This window comes from Beta vulgaris, chromosome 7 (genome assembly GCF_026745355.1).
Source record: "Beta vulgaris subsp. vulgaris cultivar EL10 chromosome 7, EL10.2, whole genome shotgun sequence".
Classification (NCBI taxonomy): Eukaryota; Viridiplantae; Streptophyta; class Magnoliopsida; order Caryophyllales; family Amaranthaceae; genus Beta; species Beta vulgaris.
Window position 1 is genome coordinate 41,167,700 of NC_079208.1, and position 23,686 is coordinate 41,191,385.

The 23,686-nt window shown below is 35.6% G+C and overlaps 2 protein-coding genes and 1 long non-coding RNA gene across 3 annotated transcripts; 1 reads left to right on the plus strand and 2 right to left on the minus strand.

Annotated features, from left to right (window-relative positions):
- Positions 1-580: 580 nt before the first annotated feature.
- On the plus strand, positions 581-8,048 carry LOC104899452 (probable pectate lyase 8). The gene is made up of 7 exons (XM_010686647.4): positions 581-790; positions 878-925; positions 2,220-2,294; positions 6,028-6,670; positions 6,863-6,966; positions 7,085-7,223; positions 7,306-8,048. Exons 1-7 carry the CDS (start codon positions 681-683, stop codon positions 7,522-7,524), a joined length of 1,338 nt encoding a protein of 445 aa, XP_010684949.2. The 5' UTR covers positions 581-680; the 3' UTR covers positions 7,525-8,048.
- Positions 8,049-9,033: 985 nt separating this feature from the next.
- LOC104899453 (putative kinase-like protein TMKL1) lies at positions 9,034-15,283 on the minus strand. Its single transcript, XM_010686648.4, has 2 exons — positions 13,729-15,283; positions 9,034-9,882 (listed from the first exon to the last, which is right to left on the minus strand). The coding sequence occupies exons 1-2, from the start codon at positions 15,116-15,118 to the stop codon at positions 9,242-9,244; spliced, it is 2,031 nt and encodes a 676-aa protein (XP_010684950.2). The 5' UTR covers positions 15,119-15,283; the 3' UTR covers positions 9,034-9,241.
- Positions 15,284-16,691: 1,408 nt separating this feature from the next.
- On the minus strand, positions 16,692-22,953 carry LOC130589435 (uncharacterized). Its single transcript, XR_008967103.1, has 3 exons — positions 22,577-22,953; positions 18,979-19,826; positions 16,692-17,222 (listed from the first exon to the last, which is right to left on the minus strand). It is a non-coding gene; the product is annotated as an uncharacterized LOC130589435 (long non-coding RNA).
- Positions 22,954-23,686: the final 733 nt, after the last annotated feature.

The following is a 23,686-nucleotide window of genomic DNA, read 5'->3' on the forward strand; positions in this document are numbered from 1 at the left end:
TATTTGGACCTTATTGGACCTTACTAGACCTGATTGGAACTTATTGGACCTTATTAGACCTGATTGGAACTTATTGCACCTGATTGGAACTTATTGGACCTTATTAGACCTTATTGGAACTTATTGCACTTATTAGACCTTATTGTAACTTATCTGAACTTATCTGAACTTATTGGACCTGAAACTTAATTTTTAAAGTTGAACAGAACGCACCCTTACGCTACTTGAAAAACTATTGATGAACCCGCCCCTTACCTAAAGGCCCCACGGAGTTGTAGAATCTCATTATTTCAACAATTCCGCGCACATCATGCCTCATAGTGAGTCGTAGAGTTCAGTTAGTAGCAGTTAGATACCGAGATCGGGTAAAATATTAGGTCGATAATTAGTCAGCACTTAGCAGTAGTACTATCTAATATCTATAATCTATATGCTTCATTTATATCCTTTTATCTACTATTGCATTAATTAGTACTTAAAAAGGTTTTTTTATCTTATAATATACAGGAAAAAAAAAGGTTGAAAAAAGAGGCATATTAGGCCCGTCCTTTCTCTTATAAAAACCCGCCGATCCTCACCATTTGTCTTTAACTCTCCTCTCTCGCAACTCTTTAACTCTTCCTATTACAAATTTTAGAAGAGAGAAAAACAGAGTTGTTTAAGAGAGAGAAAGAGTGCAAATGGCGGAAATTTCTCTAAGAAAATTTGCTCTCTTAACATTATTTATTTCTGCGATCTCCTTTGCTTTCGCCAATGGCAGAATGCATAACGATGACGTCCAAACTTTAAAGTATCGTATCGTTTTAGCTACACTGTTTCAAATCCCTTGTTTTGCGTAAAATTGATACTAAACTTCATTGAATTTTTGTTTTTATAGGGTTGAAGAACAGTTGAAGAGCTTAAAGAACTCGTCGATGGCGGACAGGTTAGTTAGTTAGTTGGTTAGTTATTTGTTAATGCTGAAGTTTTACTATAAGTTTTAGGTGAATAAAAGAGTTTTCCTTTGAAATCTAGAATCCGAACATATGGATCACGGAGTAAAAACTAAAATTAAATGTGAAATCTTATTCGTTGAGCAATGCTACCTATCCGGTGTATTAAACTGACGAGTTGGATTTCACTATTTATTAGTTTCTATCTCTAGATTGTTATGTTAATCCTTTTAAGGATCACAAAAAAAAAACATTAAGCATTGCAGTATTTTGTTCTGCTTTTTCTCTGTTGTCAAGAGCATTTCACCAATTAATGCCATGTTGAAAAAGTAAAACTCATTTCCATGATATACCCTCCAAGTACGCATTTTCAGCTATGAAAATGAGGTTAGTTTTGTCATTTTAGGTATATGAGGTTGTTAAACGACGACGTCAAGAAATTTTTTCTGTGTCGTTTGTCGACACTCGACAGTAGTGCTCTAGTTCTGGTAGTTCCGTTATTGCTGGTAGCAGATTGGAGTTTGTTTGACGTATTGTTAGACTAGTTCTGTTACTTGCTGATAAAATGGAATTTATTCATTAATTAAGAATCTTAAATTAGGAGTATCTAATGCCATTTTGACAAGACTTTGTTAATCTAAGAGTGTCTAATCCCATTTTGACAAGACTTTGTTAATTTATTCCGCGAATTGACTTAATGAATTACTGAAGTAAAAATGCGCTAAAATAAATCATAAATTTGTAAGATATGATCTATTTGAGTTTTCATTCAACTCACAAACCATATGCTAGTACTTTAAGATATTTAAAAATGCACCTTAAATATCATGGAGTATGATTTGTACCTAATAAGGTATTATCAATCATCCACATTAGTATATGGAGTAACCTATGCAGCACGGAATTGGCTATGTGGTTTCTCCATCCATTTTGGAAACCCCAACCGTTTTCGTACTTATAATGGAGGGACTTAAGATTCTCTAATTTAAAAACATATTCACTTTTGAAATCTCAACGGTATTCTTGCCATATATATAGGTTACTACTTTAATTTATGTCAAATTAAGTTAATGGATTAGTCAAATCTCAAACTTAAAAGTTTACTGTAACAATTTTTTTCATATGAACAGTAAAAGTTAGTTATGTCGAATCTTAATTCACAATTTGTACATATTGGATGTTACTAGCTCAAAGAAAAAGAATCTTTCCTTATAGATCACCCAAGTATGAAGTTAACTGTTCTAAAGTAAATCTCATTGTTTTTGGTCAATGAAATGCTTATTCCAGGGCCAGGGAAGCTGAAGTGAAAAGTGAGCAAGCTGCAGTTGAACAACCAGAAGAGATAGTATCCATGGTCCAAAGGTAATCTCCATCTTCCTATAACTTTAAAATCAAAAAATTTTAAAATTAAAATGCATATCTATTTAATGCTCACCACCAGAAATCTCACCCACCACAATTCCTCTTAAATTCTTCCATTCAACTTTATTAGAACATGCATGTCAATGTAGTGAAAATGCTATAGTAGTAAGGTGTCATTTTCTTCCTCTATTATGCCACAATTGACGGTAGAGTCAAAAGGAGTGAGAATTCACTAATTCTTTTAAATAATAAAAAGAGTTATGTTATATGCAGTATTTAGGATTGTATATAAGACATAAATACACTACTTAAAATGGAAATAAGTTGTGAATTGATGGAAAAATTTTGCATCAGCCGATGTAATAAATGATCAATTAAGATAACTTATTTTCATTTTTAGCTTCTTATATACAGCCCTTAGAGCTGCATATAGTTTTTCATAAATAAATAACAATTTACATTGACACATTCTAGCCAATAATATTATGTCAACTGAAATTTCATGCGTAGAGATTTTTTAATAGAAGGTGGTCCACTCTCTAGACTCTAGTGCTATGTGAGCATTTTTTCTACTTGTCAGTGGCTCTCTTCTTTGGTATTTATATATCTTTACGAGGTTCTTAATAAATTAAGTAGGTTCATGTTACTAATGAGATTTTGTATGTTACGTGTTTAAATTTAATATGATGCCTTTTTTGTGGAATTTAGCCCATCCCATGTTATTGGGATATTATAATCTCTTGTTTCTGTTTGATTGGTAAACCCACATGCGTCTGCCACGAGATTTCCGCATAATGCATTTATACCTGATGTCTGTTTTTCCATTCTTAACAGTCATAGATTATGGTCAATCAGTCATTATATTACTTTTTTAATTAACTTTCAAGCTTGTTGATAAGAAAAAATCCTTAATATTTCATCCGTTTTATAATATAGTGTTTATTCCTCTCTTTGAAATCAAGATTTAAAATGTTTTGACCAAATATTCTCATTAGTATATACAAAAAAAAAAAGATCTTTTTAAGTTCGTCCAATGTGTATTTTTAGAATATCAACTTCTTATATTTTTTTATTAATACGGAATCGAAGATATTGAAAGTTAAAAGGTATATGTTGAGGATCGTGCAAAAAGAAAACAAGCATTATATTATGTGATGGAGTGAGTATTTTTTATTAATCACTATTAAAATTATACAAATTTTAAACAAATGTAACGTTCTCACATAATTATGCTTTTATATATTAACATACAAACCACAAAAGACGGTTCAAACATATTATGTGAATACTCCCTCCGTTTCCTAAAGATCTTCCCTCTTTCCGTTTAAGGGTGTTTTCAAAAGATCTTTCCTCTTTTGCTTTATTCCTTATTTGGCAAAATAAATTTCTCTATTTACCCTCTCATGTCACTATCATATGGTCCACCATTACATTATTAATTCAATTTTACTCCATTTCTCTCTCCTACTTTAACCCCTTTATATTTGTTTATTTATCTTAACCCCTTTCTCTCTCCTACTTTACTCACACCATGCCCCACACAACTTGATTTTCCTTGTTATCTGTAGGAACAGTAAGTGGGGAAGATCTTTAGGAAAAGGAGGGAGTAATATATAATGTGTAAATTTAAAAAAAAAATCGGAGGGAATATTCATAACAAATATGACCATTTAAATTTGATGGTTTACATATAATTTTAATTTTTGCACTCATACTAAATCAATCTAAATCATTAGAATGTCATGGTCATCATTATTATCAACAACTTAGAATTTTCACTAAAATTTACTCAAGATATCCTTCTTGATATCTCATTTGACCCTTTGAGAGAGATAGATAAGAGCGTAATGTACGCAATATTTTCGATTGTATTCACTCTAAGATATTTAATTCGCTATTAGGTTTTCTCTACTTCTCTAGAAAGGATTGTCAACCAAAACCACCTTAACATTTTCCAAATTAAGATTATTACTTGTATATATTTCGTCTCTTTAAGTTGGAGAATTGTTTAGTACTAATGCAATAATTAACAAGACCATATCATAATCTTTGTAAAGCACACTTGTAGAATTAATCTTTATTATTAACAAGTCCATATAATCTTTGTAAAAGACACTTTGACTGTCTATAGGATTTATGTTTATAAGCAATCAATTCCGGGTTAGAAGGGAATTTTTTTCCTGGTACAAAAACGAACAAAAAAGAAATTTTTTTACCTCGAGTCTTGACCACATATAGGATTTTTCGTTGTCGGGTGATATTGCTCATGCATATGTCGGCAAGGCCAAGATCTAGTCAGAAGTAAAGCGCCGCCCACGGAGGAAAACTCTTCGTTAATCCTAAACAATTATAAAGTACTCCTTTAGTTTTTTTTTTTTTACTTGTTATTACCTCAGTTAATGTGAAAATATGTCTTGAATTCTTAAACTATTTTCATTTAAAGAAATGTATTTAATGCATTTGAGATATTGGGAACTCCTCCAAATTCCCTTCTACCCAATGTCTGTTGCAATAAATATGACCAAATACACCGATAAGAATGGATACCAACAACGTAGACCAAGCCAATATTTCAAATCATGCCTTTAGTATGGTTATGTAGTTATAGATAGATCATAGATGCGTTCCTCTATCTCATTGATAAGTTTTTTGACCCTTTTGAAACCCTCCTCAATGAAGAGCTTGGATTGAAAGGTCCCAAATTTGGCTTTGCCAATAATGCAACTGCAAAGGTCATACGTACATATATACCATATTCATAAAACTTTTTTCCTCTTTCTTGTGAACCCTGACACCTTGCATATGCTCCCCTTTCCTAAATCAGTAGAAACTACTAAATTCAGCACCCTCTTCATTTCGTTTTATCCACTTCCTATCACTAAGTTGTGACACCTAAATTAGAAAAAAGAGATTTTTAAAACATCCCTTCATGCAATCTTGACATTTGATATAAAAGATGTATCATCCGATTTCTAGAGAAATTAAAAGATCCCGTCTAAAAAACTATAGACGATTTAGATGTGTTTTTTTTAACAATAACGTGTTTATAGTTAGTTGACGTCTTGAGTGTTTTGTAGCTTTGGCTACTTAGGTGTTTTGATCTTTGGCTCCATCCCGTTTTAATCAAACGGATTATGGTTAATAAGGGGGGACAAAAATCTATTTCAGACAACCATATGGTCACATTTTATTTCAAAGCTTTGAAGTGTTTTTGTTTTTTAGTTTTGTTATATGGACATAACCCTGTTCAGCAAAATTGGCAAATTCTTGAGGGATTCAATATAATATGATGTGACCAAACTCTCATTTAATGAGAAGCCTTCTATTCGTTGCTACGAGTACCTATCATAGAATTAGTTAGTCCCACCGACACACCACATCGTTTATTTTAGCTACTAAGAGTATTATGTCCTTTTCTTATTTATATCAAATGAGACTAATGAGAGTACAGGAATTCTATTTTTACTCTAACTGTCCAACACCCTAAAAAAAAAAAAAAGAAACTGTCCAGTACCAAGAAGGATGTAGCAATAAATTCTCTGCTGACCCCTGCTTTTTTCCGTATGGATCCGTATTTCATCCCATCTGTATGACCATCACACACCCTGCACATGTTGTCACATGAAAAGTCTGATTGTGTGTATAGTACAGTCCCTAATTGTAACTTTTTTTAATGATCTCATAATTGGATGATTTGGATAAAACAACTTAATCTTCTTTAATTATATTGCAGGAGCATTGACAACAGCACAGCAAGGAGAAACTTGGGATACTTCTCCTGTGGAACAGGGAACCCAATTGATGACTGTTGGAGATGTGATTCTGACTGGCACAATAACCGAAAGCGGCTTGCTGATTGTGCAATTGGATTCGGTCGCAATGCCGTTGGTGGTCGTGATGGTCGATTCTACGTGGTTACTGACCCAAGTGACAACGATGCAGTGAACCCAAAGCCTGGAACACTCCGCCACGCAGTCATCCAAGATGAGCCATTATGGATTGTTTTTAAGAGAGACATGGTGATCACTTTGAAGGAAGAGCTCATTATGAACAGCTTTAAGACCATAGATGGACGAGGCGCGAATGTCCATATTGCTAATGGAGCTTGCATTACAGTTCAATATATAACTAACATTATTATCCATGGTATACACATCCATGATTGCAAACCAACTGGTAATGCAATGGTCAGAAATTCTCCTTCTCATTATGGCTTTAGAGGTATAGCTGATGGTGATGGGATTTCCATCTTTGGTTCAAGTCATATTTGGATTGACCACAACTCTCTTGCTAATTGTGCTGATGGCCTAATTGACGCCGTCATTGGCTCCACTGCCATTACCATTTCTAACAATTTCTTCACTCACCACAATGAGGTAAATTATTATTGATCAGACTCTGTTATAGGGTGCGTTCTTTTTACCTTAAAAAAGAGTTTGAGGGTTGATCAGTCCCAACAAAGTCTAATAAGCCAAGGGTGATAAGAACACGCCCATATTATGCATTCAATTTAAATACTACCATGTCCCTGAGCATGTTTCTTATTTTATGCTTTTGATGGGAAACAGGTGATGTTGCTGGGTCACAGTGACTCATATGTAAAGGATAAGGTCATGCAAGTCACTATTGCCTACAATCACTTCGGAGAAGGTCTTATGCAGAGAATGCCAAGGTAATCGATCGAAACTGGATTTTAATCGCCCCTAGCCCAAGCCCCCATCACCTTTTGTTTTTCCTCGTTGGGTGATCCGAGCAGTAGCTTAATAACTGAAACAAAACTTAATATGCAGGTGTAGACATGGGTATTTCCATGTTGTGAACAATGACTACACCCACTGGGAAATGTATGCCATTGGAGGAAGTGCAGAACCCACTATTAACAGCCAGGGAAACAGATACCTTGCCCCAGTTAACCGCTTTGCCAAAGAGGTAAGAATAACTACTCTAGTTGAGAATTATATGTAGGAAAGAAAGTATATGAATCTGAAGATATCTGCTGTGCATTAAATAGGTGACTAAGAGGGTCACAACTGAGGGAAATTGGAAGAACTGGAACTGGAGGTCAGAAGGAGATCTCTTTCTTAATGGAGCTTATTTCACTGCCTCTGGAGCAGGAGCCGGTGCCAGCTATGCCAGAGCCTCCAGCTTGGCCGCCAAGCCATCGAGCCTCGTCGCTTCCCTAACTTCAGGTGCTGGTGTTCTCACTTGTCGTCGTGGTCGACAATGTTAACCCAATTTATTCTAATATCCTATACAATTAAAGCAGAATACCGAACAGCCAAAAGGAATTTACAACAAGAACAAGAACAGAAAACAAAGCAAATATTTGCCTTTTTCTTTTCTCCCTGTTTCAGGTTTTATAAGCTTCTTACCCATATTTCGTTCCTCACGTCAACTATATTGAGTATAGTGTAAATTTCATATCTCCTTTATCACCTTCACAATGTTCACCACTTCACCTGTAGTTGAACTCTGTCTCCTTGTCATAGCTCAACCTCCTTCTCGCTTCCATTTGTAAACGGTTTCGTTTATTAAAACCGTAACTGGGGTGATTCTGGAAGCGTTGTTCATTTCTTAAGTTGTAATAGTACCTCTTCTGAACTTTCCCATTGTTCATTTGATTCCCAACTTCAAAACATTGGTCCTCAGATTAAAAGATAGCAAAAACAAAACAAGGAATTGGAGATTGTAACCATCAAGGTGGAATAGTATTACAAGTCATATTCAGCAAACAAGAATTTTGATTTTTCATTATTCATTGCATTTACTTGTGCTCTCTTGTTCATTACTTTTTATGTGCAGAAATGCTTTTGCCCCACTTCAATGAATTATTGTTCCAAATGCAAACTCTGAAGATGTAAATATATTTTTGCATCAAAATAATTTAAGGCTTGTATACTACATGTGGTAAAGTGGGTGCGTTTTAGGCAAAGACATGTGATAAATCTCTGACTAACATTACAAAATAATTTATTAGACCCACCAAGTTCAATTGAGAACTGAATACGCAACCAAACTTATAGATGCGAGTTGAGCAAGAGTTACAAATTGAATTCACTTCAATTAGACTGTCCTTTCAATTAGGCCAACTTGTTTCTGAACTCTTCATCAACCAAATAATTTTTTTTGTTTGGTAAATAGTTTAAAACTGGCGAGTTGAGCAAGGTAATGCTTATAGTCGTATAGAGGAACTAATACAAATGACTTGCGCTATGATAGAAGCAGCAAACTAATATGGAGTATGAATATGAAGCGACAAACCAACAAAAATGGCCAAACGTGTAGCTAAAATCCCGTGAAGTACGAAGTGACATGAAGGAACAAATTGTCTGGTTGGAAACGGAAACACATGTAAGAAATGAATGTGGGTTTGTCATGCCTCAAAGAGGAAAACTTTCCTGATTTCTTGTTGCAAATCCGTTGGTAATGTTACTTTGATTAGCTGAAAGATATCCAACCACTGATATGGACATCTTCTCCAGGCCCACTGAGTATCAAACATCAGATGCAAACGAAATTTTCTCGTTCTTTCTTAGATACTCGAATCTTACTGCCTACCGGGTACATTAAACCACTAGAAAGCAATGTAGAACAAACTGTTCTTATTGTACACGTTTTCGATGATCATAAACCAATCGAAATGCATTTAGAAGGAGAGAGAAGTATAACAAGCTTTGCTACAACCAAAAGCATATCATTTATCTAATCATTAAACACAACTATAACATAATATAGGAAATTAGTTGAGAAACCCAGAATAGATAAATGAATCACTTCTAATAATTCTACTACATCTGCTAGAAACTACATGCACGGAAAATGGTATCGATAATAGAGAATTGTCCCTACAGTAGTACAGAACTACAGACTACAGACACGCAGGTCTTAACCCTCAAACCTAACAAAAAAGAAAGAAGAAAAGAAGGAAAAAGAATTAAGGGGGGAGACTAAAAGGGAGTACCTGTCCCACTTCTAGTTTCAGTAGGGCTGTATAAAGCAGACCTGTTTCTGGGTCTATTCTCCTCCAACTGCTTCAGCACTTCCTCCATTGTGGGTCTTGCAGAAGCCACTGGAGCACAGCAACCCATCGCAAGCTTTAATGCATGAACCAATCCGTCTTCCATGGGACTTCTAATCCCCTTCAAAACCTCAACGTCAAAAACCTCCATTGTTGTCTCCTCCAGAACAGCTGTTTTTACCATTGATGGTAAATCCATATAATCGCCACTTCGAGAATTTTTGTCAGGTTTTTTCCCTATCAAAATCTCCAGCAATAGTATACCAAATGCATAAACATCAGTCCTTGGATTGCATTTATTCATCTTTTGAAGCTCTGGAGCCCTGTATCCGTCTGTTTTCAGTTGAGACAACATTTCGTCAGCTACATCAGGGATCACCAGCTTGTCTACCCCAATTTCAGTAAGTCTAGCTACAAAGAAATCATCGACGAGTACATTCTTGGATTTCACGTTCCCGTGAGTCATCGTTGTCTCTAGGCCTGTATGAAGATATGCTAGTCCTCTGGCTACACCAAGTGCAATTTTGTGGCGTCGAACCCAGTTTAGCACCGGCTTCCCAGGCTTAGGTTCTGGTGAAAGCACATTTCAAAATTCAGTGAGCACTGCAATGAGTCAAGAAAAACTAAAATAGCCAAAGTAATTATGCCATAGTCAAGTAACAAAGGCCTGACACTGTAAGATCACAATAATTCTGAAAAGGGAAATCAGTGGCCTTTTGCTCTATATATACAAACACAATGATTACAGCACTGATGGTTGTAAAATAGATGAGGACTATCAAGTATCAACTATGATAAAATCCGAAGTTTCAAGAAAATGAAAGCATGCTGCAGCTACGTTGATACTGATCAAAGTCTCAAGTTAAGTTGATTTACATATTGGCTTTTGATTTCTATGTTACTCATGACATTGAACTGCAAAGAGCTGGACCAAAAGCTACGAGCCAACAAGGCCTATAAAGATTTAAACAGATCAATGAGATTACGCATTTGAAAGTAAACTTTCATTTAGCCTACTAGCATTTGATTTCTTTGTAATTACGAATGACAGAGTTTCCTCGGTTAGGCGACTCTTATGTTACTCCGACACCTTCATTTACCTCAAAAAACGGGTGTTGTGTCGTGTAGTGTAGTGTCCGACATGACACTTCACTTGGATACTTCATTTTAAACTTTTTCTACAAAATAGCCGAGTCGGACCCTTGGACAGTATTCGAGTAGACTCTTGGTCCGTGTCTGGACAACATAGGGCGACTCTACTAGAGAATGTTCAGTCTTGCCAGCCTAAATTGATCCAGATGCTCAACATTTCTCTTCTGAGCAGTGGTGAATGTAGTAACATCCTTCATCTGCTATGGCTGAAGCCAATTAGCAACTAAAGAAACTTTAGTGAAGATATGTATATATTAATACACTTTGGGTAGAGTCCACGTTTCTTTCAGCTTCTAGTGTAGGACATGGGTACGTGTTATATAAATTTATGCCCAATATCGTTTAAGAATGAAGTGTCAAGTACATGGTTATATAAGATTGTTCAAGTAATATATACATGCATTTCGAGGTGAAGCAAAGAGTTTGGATGACATATGACATAATACCTCTAATGGAATTGTAAAGTAAGGCTCTCGAAGTATATAATTTCGCCCTCATATTAAAATAAGCTGCGGACTAAGTAAGTTTTAGCCATATAGAATCAGATACCAAGGAGCTTAGGTGTAATCATGCAAAACAAATTCAGGCTTTCAGATACCAAAGAACAGATGATTCCATTATAAAGTTTTTAATTCCCCTAGTGGTGGGAAAATTCTTTCAGAAAACTTGTCTACGTAGTAAGATATTGATAAAGGTCTTACACTTTCAACAAATATAAAATTTAACAGTACTAGATACTTTCAATGACAAGTACGATTGAACAAGAAACGTCCCTCACACGTCACAAGTTTACTTCACACATGCAATGTTATCTGCTTCTGCTAGAGGTGGCCAATGGACATACTTAGGGCGTCACTGATCCTGAACTAGTTCCTTCAAATGGGCTATACTGGCCACCATAATGTCTTCCCAGACCAGCCTAGCCCAGTTGATCGGCCGAACCAATGATACAAGGGACGAAATTCGATACGAAACGCGGGACGGAAACGGAAACGGGAAACGCTACCTTGAGTGAATCGGGAACGTTTGGTGTTTAGTTTAATATAAACAGAACTAAAAATGTATTTAAAATTAAATCCATTTCTCATTTCTCAAAATATGATTACATAAAAAAAAACAAGAAAAACTTTGCAACTAAACAAAATAAAAAAATTAATATTTAATGACTACTAACTTGTAAAACTAATACTGCTAAAAAATTCAATATTAGTTGCAACTTGCAACCTTGCTAGTTCCCAATGCAACCATACACCTTTTCAAAAAACAAAAAAAATAAAAAATGAAAGGTAAACCGTAAAAAATAAATGATGGGCCCCAATAAAGCATTAAAGCTTCTCAAGTTGTGTTTGTACTTTTGTCTCATATTACACTGTGCATCATCTTCAACCTTTCAGCTTTCCATCATCTTCAACCTTTCAGCTTTCCATCATCTCTTCCAAAAAAAAAAGCTTTCGAAAAACATAACAAAAATCAAAATTATGAACACTGGAAGAAGAAAAAGGAAACGCCATGACCACCGTACTGAAACGCGAACCCCAGCGATTTGGGTCGCGTTCGTTTCGCGATTCGGTACGAACGAACCAGAACGCGATTCGGCCGTACGTCCCGCGTTTCTGGTTTCACTGGGCCGAACTGATGCTTATCCAACCCATTACTGAACCCACTTTTTCGGGCTCGGCCCCATTTGTGCTCAGCCCATGGCCATGTTTAGCTTTTGCTAAGCAACTGTTAAGCCTCTCCCTCACCCAGCTAATAAATAAAAAACGAAAAAAGATAATAACTCGTTCTTAATAAAGAAGAGAAAGAAAGGTCTATTCAATGTAGCGAATTGATAGCTAATGTTCTTCTGTTTGAAGAGTTAAATACTTACTGCTTCATTTAGCACCCAATAATCATTTAAAACCCACTTACAACTTACAAGGAACCCGTACCATTAACTTGAGCATTTAAAGAGTCAAACATGCTATATAGAGCTGCTCGATCAAAATTTAAGAAGAGGGCATGGTTCTTCGAAATAAAGTTTTATGTTCACTTTAATATTAAGGCTTCTAGTTAAGGATGATTCTGACTTGAATGTGGTTACCAACTTACCATGTCCTATTGAAAGCAAGCGTAAACTCGCTTGAAGGCCAGGTTAAGCAGCTAAGAGTCAACGATACCAGTGGACTAGGTCACATTGTTGTAGCACCTATCATGCTTTAAAATCCTATGTAATTCAGAACTTGATTCGACCAGATTCCCAACTTCAGTTGAGCCTCAGGCCCATACTTCAAACTCAAAGGTTGAAATTGACATCTTATCAAGTCTTAGAAAGGGTCAAAACATAGAGAATCAATCTGAATTTGGGGTGACATAACATGAAGTCGTGAACAAAAGGACAACAACTCATCTGACATTATAGCCAACGCAATACTTGACATTGATTGTCAGTCCATGTTAGTGTCACTCTTTTGGGAAAGCATTTCCAGCATATAGAAACACTATATTCCCCATATGATCAAAGTAGAACATTATAGAAATTCACTTCACAGTAGGAGTACTATAGAAGAAAACATAGTATGACTGCAGACATAAGTCCTCAGTGAAATTTGCTCTTACTGACCTCAGACCCACTTTATAATGCAAGTAATGCCGACCAAAGGTGGATACTTGTTATCATGTTAAGAGCAGAAACTTTGCACGGCTCTAAACAAGCATTACAGAAAAACCAATGATGTATCAAATTCAAATAAGTCTGTTTATGTGTCTACATATCCACAATAAATCATCGAAGGAACAGTCAATCCACAAAAAACTCTTTAAACTCACCAAAAGAATCATCTATGATATTGAAGCATATAAGCAACTGTTTTCCAGCTGAAGCAGATTAGGTGCAATACTTCTTGACAACTTGACCATTCATGTATTAACAACTTACAGTAATCTTACCAGTGGACAGTGGTAGTGCAAGGTTAAGGAAGTAATTAGTTTTTAGCCTTAATACAAACCTAATGATCATGTAAACTATATTTTACTTTGTTTTATTTCCATGTAAATTGAATGTTAAGGGTGCCTTCTCTTCACCTGAACTTATTTATATGGTTAACTTATCACACCTTATTGGCCCTCATCAGCCCAAAACATACATTTTTACTGTAAAGAGAACGCACCCAAATTAGTTGACTGCATATGTTAAACTTTGTTTTCTTGGATCATATACGGTACTGTTAAGAAAGATATAGACAAAAAAATATAGCAGAAAATCAGACACGAAGTGACACTTACCATGTAAAAGCTCATGGAGAGTTCTGGTAGGAACATAATCGCAAATGAGCAGCTTCTCTCCTCTCTTTCCTTGATAGAAAGCTCTTAAGGGATCCAAATTCTCATGTCGAAGACGACCCAACTGCTTTACCACAGGCAAACAAGAACTCCTATCTTTGCAACAACCTTCTCTTAATAACCTCAAAGCAATAGTTCCTCCATCTGCAAGCTTTGCCTTATAGGAAGTTCCATAGCTCGTCTTCTCAATAACTTGGCCAGTAGCATTCAAAACATCCTCTAATGTTAAATTCTCGCCGCCTTGAAACACAATAAGCTTAGCTTCACCAGTTTCACCAGTAGTATCATCCTCTTCACATTCCTCCAAATCATCCTCATTCTCACCCCTATTCTTCCTCCTCCTATTTTGCATATACCCAATCAACACAGACACAGCAACGACGGAACCGGTCATCAAACCAATGACAAGACCAGCAATTGCACCAGGGGTCAAACTAGTCCCTCCATTGCAATTTCTCAAAGGGTAGCCACACAAGCCAGGATCATTCCCTTTAAAAGCCTCAGGGCCAAACTTAGTGTCCCCAAAATTTGGCAACATCCCAGTAAAATTATTAAAAGACAAATTCAACTTATCAAGATTTAACTGAGCCATATCATTAGGAATGAGGCCAGTAAACATATTGTTACTAAGATCAAGAACCTGAAGATTCCTAAAGGTAGTTAAAAAATCAGGAAAGAAACCAGACAACTTGTTATCCCCAAAATCAACAACTTTCAAATGATCACAAGTAGCATTAGGCAAAGCAGGTGCAGGGAGAGAAGAAGAGAGATAATTACCATGAAAGCGAAGCGAAACGAGGCGATCACAGAGGTTCCAAATGGAAGGGGAGAGAGAACCAGTAAGCAAATTCTGTCCAAAATCAACATCTGTAAGTGAGGAGCTATAACCAAGCTCTAAAGGGACACCCTGAGACAAGGAATTGACACCAAGATAAAGGGTTTGCAAGGCAGAAAGCTCGCCTAGCTCTCGAGGAATGGTACCAGAGAGATTAGCAGAGGGAAGTTGAAGAGATTGGAGGTGAAGAGAAGGGTTTTTGTAGAGAGAAAGACTAGACCAAGGAGGTGATGATAGTGAATCACAGTTAAGAGAACTTCCATTTGAGAATACCCATTTTAAACCTCTCCATTGACAAAGTGGAATGCTTTCATTCCATGAAGCAAGTAATAGACTTTCACTTTTACCTTGTCCTTGTAAGGTGGGTTTTATTTTGTAAAGAAGAAGCTCAACATCTGTTGTTGCTCTTGTTGCTGTTGTTGCTGTTGTTAAAGAAGAAGAAGAAGAAGAAGAAGATGAAACAACACAACAGAGGAACATCAAAATGAAAATGGCCATTTTTTAACAATGCAGGAGAGAAAGAGAGAAAGTGTTTCACTTTCAGTAGTGTTGTTGGAGTGCAGAGAAGGAGTGCTTGTTTCTTTGATAGGTTTTTTGTTGCTTTTTGAGAAAAGGGAGTTTTGACTGGTTGGGACATTGTCATTGAAAAAAATATTGGTGTCTTTTTTCTGTAGGAAGGACATGATTTTGTTTTATATTTTCAGTTGTACCGTTGCTGATTTCATGAACAAATAGCTTATTTTTGAATTATTTCGCCCTCCTCTGGAGTGTTCGTGTTTTATTTATGTTTTTGTTCAATATTTATTTTAGGGTTTTTTCATCACGTATTCCTATAATATGTTTTTGTTCAATATTTATTTTAGGGTTTTTTCACCACGTATTCCTATAATTTTTCAAAATTTATGAGTTACCCTTAGTTTTCAAAAAATGCACCAGGTATCTTACTATTTCCACAAAATGCATGAAATGTCCTTAATGACTAATGATGTCAACTTTCTATTAGTCATTAACCTTAATTACCCTTTAAACCCTAATTAACCTCTCTAATTCTAATCCCAAAAACCTAAACCTAACCCTAATCTCCTAACACCTAACCTCCACCCGAAATCCTAACCCTAATCACCCAACCACCCCTTCCTCCACCACCGTAGCCCACCCTCCCCCACCCTCGTTGCCACCCCCTTCCCGCACCCGCCACAGCCCCTCCCTTGCACCCCCCGTAGCCAACCAACCCTTAGCTTGTAGCCACCACATCACCATATCTTGTTGCTTCCTGCTCACCTTCAGTTACTATCCTCTTCGTGAACCACCACATCACCACGTGTTGCTTGTTGCCGCCACAAAACAACAATATAGTAGCCCATTCGCATGAGTGTGTGTGTTTGTTTTGCAAGAAGAGGGGGTGGGGGGACTTCGATGGAAAACAACGGGGGTGGGGAAGGGGGCTTGCGGGAGGTAAAGGAGGGGGCTATTGTGGGTGGTGGGAAGGTGGGGGAGCGGTGCTGGGAGGGTGGGACTGCTGGGGGTGGTGCGAGGGTGGGGGAGGGGTGGTGGACTGGTGGTTAAGGTTAGGGTTAGAGTTTAGGGTTAAGGTCAGGATAGGTGTTAGGATTAAGGTTTAAAATAGAAATTAGGGTTAATAACTAATGGAAAACTTGACACAATTAGTCATTAAGGACATTTCATGCATTTTGTGGAAATAATAAGGGTGCCTGGTTCGTTTTTTAAAAATTAGGGGTACCCCATGAATTTTGATAAAGTACAAGGGTACCTGGTGAAAAAATCGTTTTTTTAATAGGCAAGAATAACTTAGAGGTTCATTACAATCAATTCCTTTAGGTAGCGTTTGGGAACCCGAATTTCATTTTAATTATTGTATTCTAATTCTAAAATTTGAAATCATGTATTTGAATTTCAATTCCAATTTCTCAAACTCGTTTGGGGAACATGGGAATTGAATTCCAATATTTCAAATCTATGTATGTGTTTGGAAAACATTGGAATTGAATTCCGGAATTCTAATTCCATGCTATTGTTTGGATAATCTTGTAATTGCATTCAACAAAAAATATTAAATCCTTAGCAAATAAAAGGCATTTGACATTCCAACAATCCAAAATTGTTATAATAAAAGTTATCTCAACATCGAGAGCAACATTTAAGAGTAGTATTTGATAAAGTAACGGAAAAAACCTACAATAACATGAAAGTGAGTCAAACTACTCAGCAAGGCACAAGAGTACCCAATCAAGTTTCTCATCCTCCGGTAGCTCTTTCAACATTAGAAACTCATCGGGATTACCATTCATAAACCTTTTTACTGCCCTCATAATCTGATTCCTAGAAATGCCATATACTTCAGACACAACGATATATATCTCTTGACAAGTGGGTTTCGGGGTGTCGTTCATTTTGCTTTGCACATATTCTCTGAAGGACTCGGCAAAACTGTTGACCGCATCAGCTACACTATCTATTTTGCACTTGCGAGAGCCCGAAACAATTGGATCCTTGGATGAGCTCTTTCCTTCACTTATCATTTCCTCCTCCATGGCGTCCGTTGCCTCATCATGTTGTTCTAAACCATCCCCAACAGCTCTATCTGCACCGAATAGAGTGCATATATCTTCCCAATTCTCTATGCACTTGTTGCGATAAGAGGCTGCATTTTTGTTGTCCTGGAAATGATAGTAGAACATAATTGCACAAGAAAAATTTGGAAGAACTAATCTGGCCGCAAAATTAGGTAACTTTTGTTACTAAACTAAAGCAAAATTTGTAGTTTCAGAACATGCTTACAACTTCAGAGTAGCCTTAGTGATGCTATCAGAACTAATCTACAGGAAGAATCATTTGGAAGAACTAATCTAGCAGCAAGAATCATTTGGAAGAACTAATAGCTGTTGGATGACTTAATGGTTCAAGTTTCCAATGTGAGGAAAACAAACAGCATAAACATCACCTCACAGCAGTATGTGAAAATTGAAGCAGAAAAATCAGTACTCAGAGCACAAATGCAGAGCTCGGCAGCAGGTTGCATTCACTCAATGAGATCATCAATTTTTAACCGAAACACCATACTTCAGACATAAGATGTACGTCAATTGAAAATTTGCAGCATATACTAATAAATTTACTCATATTTTACCCTTTAGTAATGATTATATGAGATGAAAGAATCCTCAGGGAGGAAATTTAGGGGACCATGCATAATTGAAAACTAGCTTATTACTACATGTTTATGTTCATGAAATTCTTACTAGACGACATTTTAATTGTTTAAGCTAATCAATAAGGTGTTATGCATATATGCACTTAATTTTTGCAGCCTTGAACAAATTATTCAAAGGTATCTCCATGTTCAGGGAATTCAGCTTCCATTACATGATAATCGGGTAAACTTAATACATATATATTCAATCAATACATAATAATAGCTTGTTTAAATCCAACTAATTTTGATGTACTCTAGCTTAGAAGCAGAGTAACTCAGACCCACATCAAACTGCTAGCTACAGGTGATTTGCCATAATCAAAACTAATCCTGCAAAGAGTAGGTCTCACAAACCCAAAGAAAAGAACAGAAGAAAACAGAAAGGAAAGATGATGCTATCTCTAAACTACTATTTAGCCAAGTAAAATGTAGCTCTAAACTATTAGTGAGCAAGCAATCTTTCAACATCTTTTGTTAAACTCGTCATTAGTATACTAATTTACAGAGTACTGCATATCTAATCTGGTCATTCAGATTCCACACCATATGGTTTGATACGTCAAAGAACTATATTTAAACACCTATAACATCTAGAGAGTAAAGAGAAACAAATTAAGGCCACTTTACAAGACTTTTTTTTGTGGCCAATGCACAGGATATTGAACTTGCATCAAGATTTAAGAACCTTAGAATTACCATATTTGATTCAACTCTTTCATCATCATTGTCATCTCGAAAGGTATAATTTCTCATATTTTTTAACGGTCAAGAAACAGATGCACAATTCTAAATTTTTTTGGTTGTTGAACATTATGATACAATGATGCCATCCCGAAGGAAAATCAGCTCCAAATCAAACTGAGCAAGTTAACAGACATAAAATTCTAATAACAAGATTCAAAGCAAACTGAGCAAGTAAACACCAGAAATCAAATCTAAATCGCAACCTATTTCCGCAAAATCCGAAACCAAACCCTAATTCCGCAAAATCCGACATAAATAAGTAAAACGCAATATGATTATAGCCAAAGAAATATCAAATTCACAAATTTAATCATCAAAAAAGCAAAAAAAATCATAAACTCGACTATATTAGAAAAAACCTAATTACAGAAGTAGGAAAAACACGAAAAAAAAATTGTACCTTCAGATGTAAAATCGTTCCTCAATCTTTGATATCAATCGCAAATTAGTTCTTTTAATCTTTGAGATCAACCGGAAATTCGTGCAAGAATCCGCAGGAACTTAAATTCCATTGTCGAGAAATCAATCGTTGAAGGAGGAGAGAGAGAATCGTGGTTTTTTTAGGGGAAGGGCTGACATTTGGACTGGGCCAGAATTTGAAATCACATGGGGAGGGGGTCTGATTTGAAAATAGCTTTTTCTAACATGGTTTGGAATTGAGTTGTAATTGGCCCAATTTCAAATCCAATTCTATTGAGTACCCAAACACCTGATTTGGGCCAAATTCAGAATTTCAAATGAAATCCTAGTTCCCAAACAAGCCCTTATTTTTATTCAGCATATATTTCTCTCTAATCTCCCTTAAGTTAAACCCTAGTCTTTTTTAGGGAAGGTGAGAAAGTTCACCATTTAATCAAACATCAATTCCTATATTTTTATTCAGCATATATTTCTTCTTTTTCTAAGTTGTGCCCCTTAAATTTTTTTGTTCTGTATTTTTTTTTTTTGAACGAGAAATTTCATTAATTGAAGGTCAAACAACATTTACAATAGGTATTAAAGAAAAACAAAATCCAATCAAACAAGGTTACATCAAATTAATCTTCCAAGAAATTACAATGAATCAAATCGAACAATACAGCGCAGCCCTCTTGTATTTGCTGAATCAAACAGCTATTTGGGAAAGTATATCATTATGACATAGTTTGGGAAAAAACATTCTTGATCTCGCCATGTTGACCGCATCCGAGATTCACATACCTTCATGTTCAGTGTCGAACTTCAAACAATGAGAACAATTTCTCCTACCTGAAGATAAAAGAACCATACTCACAACTATCATGGGGGAGAAGGAGATCTCCACAACAAAGACTAAAAACCCCATAACAGGGTTTGAGAAAATCTCATAAAGAGATACTATTTTATTTAACAAAACAAGAAATAAATGAACTAAAAATTGAAAAAAAAAGGGAAAAAGGGGCTTGCCATGGATGAAATCATCCATGATGGGCCCTAATTGGTGAAAAAAGGTAAGAGAGGCTAGGATTTGAGAGAGAAAAGAGAGAAGAAAACTTGGTTTACTATGCGGAACTTTGTAATTGGAGACCCTCAACTTTGTATATACAAAGTAACTTTTGTGACCCCTTTATTAAGCTAATATTATGTTTTTCTTTTATTATCTTATTTTCAGTAATTTGACTTCAAATATGAGGAAGTTTTTTCATTAAAAATTACGATGTTAGCCTGCTGCTCCATTGATTTTCTACTACCCTTTTAAAGGCTAAGGCTATGTTCAGTTCACCTTAATTTTGCTTATTTCAGATCTAATCAGATCAGATCAGATCAGATCAGATCAGATCAGATCAGAAAAAATAAGTTCAGATCAGTTCAGATTATGCTTATATTTAAAAATCATTATATCTTTCATTACATATTAGTAAAAACTATAATAATTGAATATTAATAAAGTACTCATTGAGACGAATCAAACAAGACCCCACATGACTATATTTTTTCTTATATATTGAGAAAAATCTAAAAGATAAGATCTTGTAATCAGAAAAAATAAGTTCAGATCAGATCAGATCAAAAAAAATAAGTTCAGATCAGATCAGATAAGTTCAGATCAGAAAATTTCAGATGAACTAAACATAGCCTAAGAGTGTTTCTTTCTTCTATTATAAGTCTAATAAATTGAACATAAGAAACTAAGTAAGAAAAAGTTAATATTGACTGAGGATATAACGTATAACAAATAAAAAGTTCAATGGCATAACTTGGAAGAAAATATAATGATTCAACTTTCCACGTCTTCTAAAAAAAAAAAAAAGTTTCATGTGTAGATTTAATGTTGGAGATTGTGCAAAAGCAAGTATAATAGGAAAAAAAATTAAAATCTGCAGAGGAGGTCTTGTTGTCTGTCTTTTTTTAAAAAAAAAACAGTAGCATTTTGTTTACATATACTTCCTCCGTTCACATAAGATGTTATACATTTAGAAATACGAACTTCGAGACAATTTTTCTTAGTGTATAATTAAATAGGGAGGATCAAGAACCCTTGGATCCAATGTTAGCGCTTCCTGTCTCCCACATGGGAGACCAAGATTCAAGTCTTGATGGAAGCATAATTTCGAAATTGTTGTGGGGGAGGGGGAGTTGGAGTGCTTGTTGGGCCTCTAGGTGAGGGTCCTGTGCAAATAACCCAAAGGTAAATTCTTCTTAACATGGGAGTTCCTGAAAGCGGTCCTGGAAATAAATGGGGAAGGGTATGCGATTAAATCAATAAATAACACAACTAATTAATCCATCCACCAACACTTGGGATCCACCAACACCACCTTGCCACCGCCAGCAGCCACCACCTCGCCACCACAAGCACCACCTTGCTACTACTTGAACCGAACACAACACCACCAACACCAATCCGCCACCATCAGAACCATTTTCAACACCCCCCTGCCGCCACCAGCATCACGACCATTAAAGAAACCAACACTCTTTCTCCTAATTTTCCTCCTTCTTTCTCTCCGGCGACGTCAAACCCAAAAAAGCAGCTTGCGCGATAAGAATTCCAATCACTCTCCTCTTATCTCACTCTCTCTTCAGATCGAGCGATCTTCAGATCTTCGTCGTCTTCGACCAACAACAATAAACATCTCTGGCGCATCCTACACTCCTCTATCATCAAGTTAGGTTTAATGATTTGTGTTAGAATTTCGTTAGGTTTTGAGTTAGGGTTAGATCTTCATCATCGAGTGATCATCATCTCCGGGGTTAGCGAAAGAGGCAATTAAGGTCGCACGCAAGGTGTTACGAAGGTGGAAATTCGTGAGGGTTTGATAATTTATGGTAGAATTTTGTTAGGATTTGAGTTAGAGTTTGATGATTTGTGGTAGAATTTTTGGTAGAATTTGTGGAGATCGATGGTGGTGGTAGAATTTCGTTGAGATCGAAGGTGGATGGTGGTGGTTGTGGTTCTTGGACATGGTCAGCAAATTTTTTGGAGGTGATTTTCAGCGAAGGAGAGAGGGAGCAGGAGGAAGAGGAAGGTGTGGTGGTTGGTGGTCTTGATTGTTGGTTGTGGAAGAACGGAAGGTGGGTTGTGTGTTGTGGAAGAAGGGGAAAAGGGTGGTTGGAATATATAATTGAGTAGTTAGGAGAAAGATTAAGTAGATTTATTACTTTAATTGTTTTACATCATAAAATGTAATCAAAAATAATTTTATAAAATAAGGGTATTTAAGTAATTTTACAACGCAAAACTTATCAAATAAGAGAAGTAAAAAAAAAAGGTGTAGCATCTTATTTGAAACATCCTATTTAGAAAAGTTTAGCATTTTATTTGATACGGAGGAAGTATAAGTGAAATAGTAGATTAAAATCGTTAAATTGTGACGAAATAATAAATTAAATGAGATATACATGAGAAATTATAATCAAAATTGAAACGAAAAGAGTAATAGAGGGAGACATACATGAGAAAACATTGTAGATAAGTAAAGCCAGAGAAATTGGATAACTAAATTATAGATTGTAATGGAACATTAACTAAGAAATACCATTATATTTGATTGGATTACTATAGATACCATTAGATTTGCACGCCCACCATTGGAAGCATAGACGTTCTTGAACTTTTTCCCTTTGCCGTTTAGCACCACCACCGCTGCTTTGCAGCGCATCCAACGTACTGTCTCACTTCCTTATAAAGTGAAGGGTAACCATGTTCGCTAATAGTATATCTTAATTTTGTGATCCTACACGTGGCACTGATCTCATATACGACCCATTCGATGCAATGATTTGGACAATGGAGGAAACAAGAGATGATTAACTAAATCCTGTAATGCATATAATCATTGTAATATTCCCATATGTGGGTTCCATGTGTTTGTGAGTCCAAGAGTTCCAAAAATGAGAGTGACCAAAAGTTAAAGATAGTGTGGAAAACTCAAAAGTTGAAAATTTTAGAAAGAGGACGATTTTAATTTATGTAGGCAAGTGGTGGCAAAGTTTATAGTTCATATTCCTCAATTTTTATTTAATCTAAACACTTTTTTTTATCCGTTTTTCTTTAATCTATATATTCCCTTTGTTTTGTTTTAAATGAAACATTGGGTGAAATGACACTATTTATTGATCAATTTTGGCTCCAATTTATCGCCATTATATAAAAATAAACATAGTCAAGTGGGATCTTGTTAGATTCATCTCGATGCATACTATCAAATTATAACTTTTTTATATTTTTTACGTGTACACAACTAATGATATTAATGATTAAAGACACTTTTTGAGTTGCGTGAAACACAAATGTTTCATTTAAAACAGAACGGAGAAATTATTGTTTCTTTTTATATTTTTGATAATATGTTTCATCTATTTTCTCCTCTTTTTCTATTTCTATTAACCCCTTTTTTAATATTTTGACCTACTTTTTAGTTTTAACACACTTTTTGGTTTCTCTCTCCACCTTTTCAATCTCTATTTCATGCTTTATGGTCCGTTTGATTCAACTTATTTTGTCTTATCTTATCTTATATATCTTTTCTTATAAGATAGTTTATTGCATGTGTCTAACATCTTATTTTATCTTATCTTATCTTATCTGATATGATCTTATCTTATTTTATCTTATCTTATCTTTTTTTTTTGAAATAAGTTAAAAT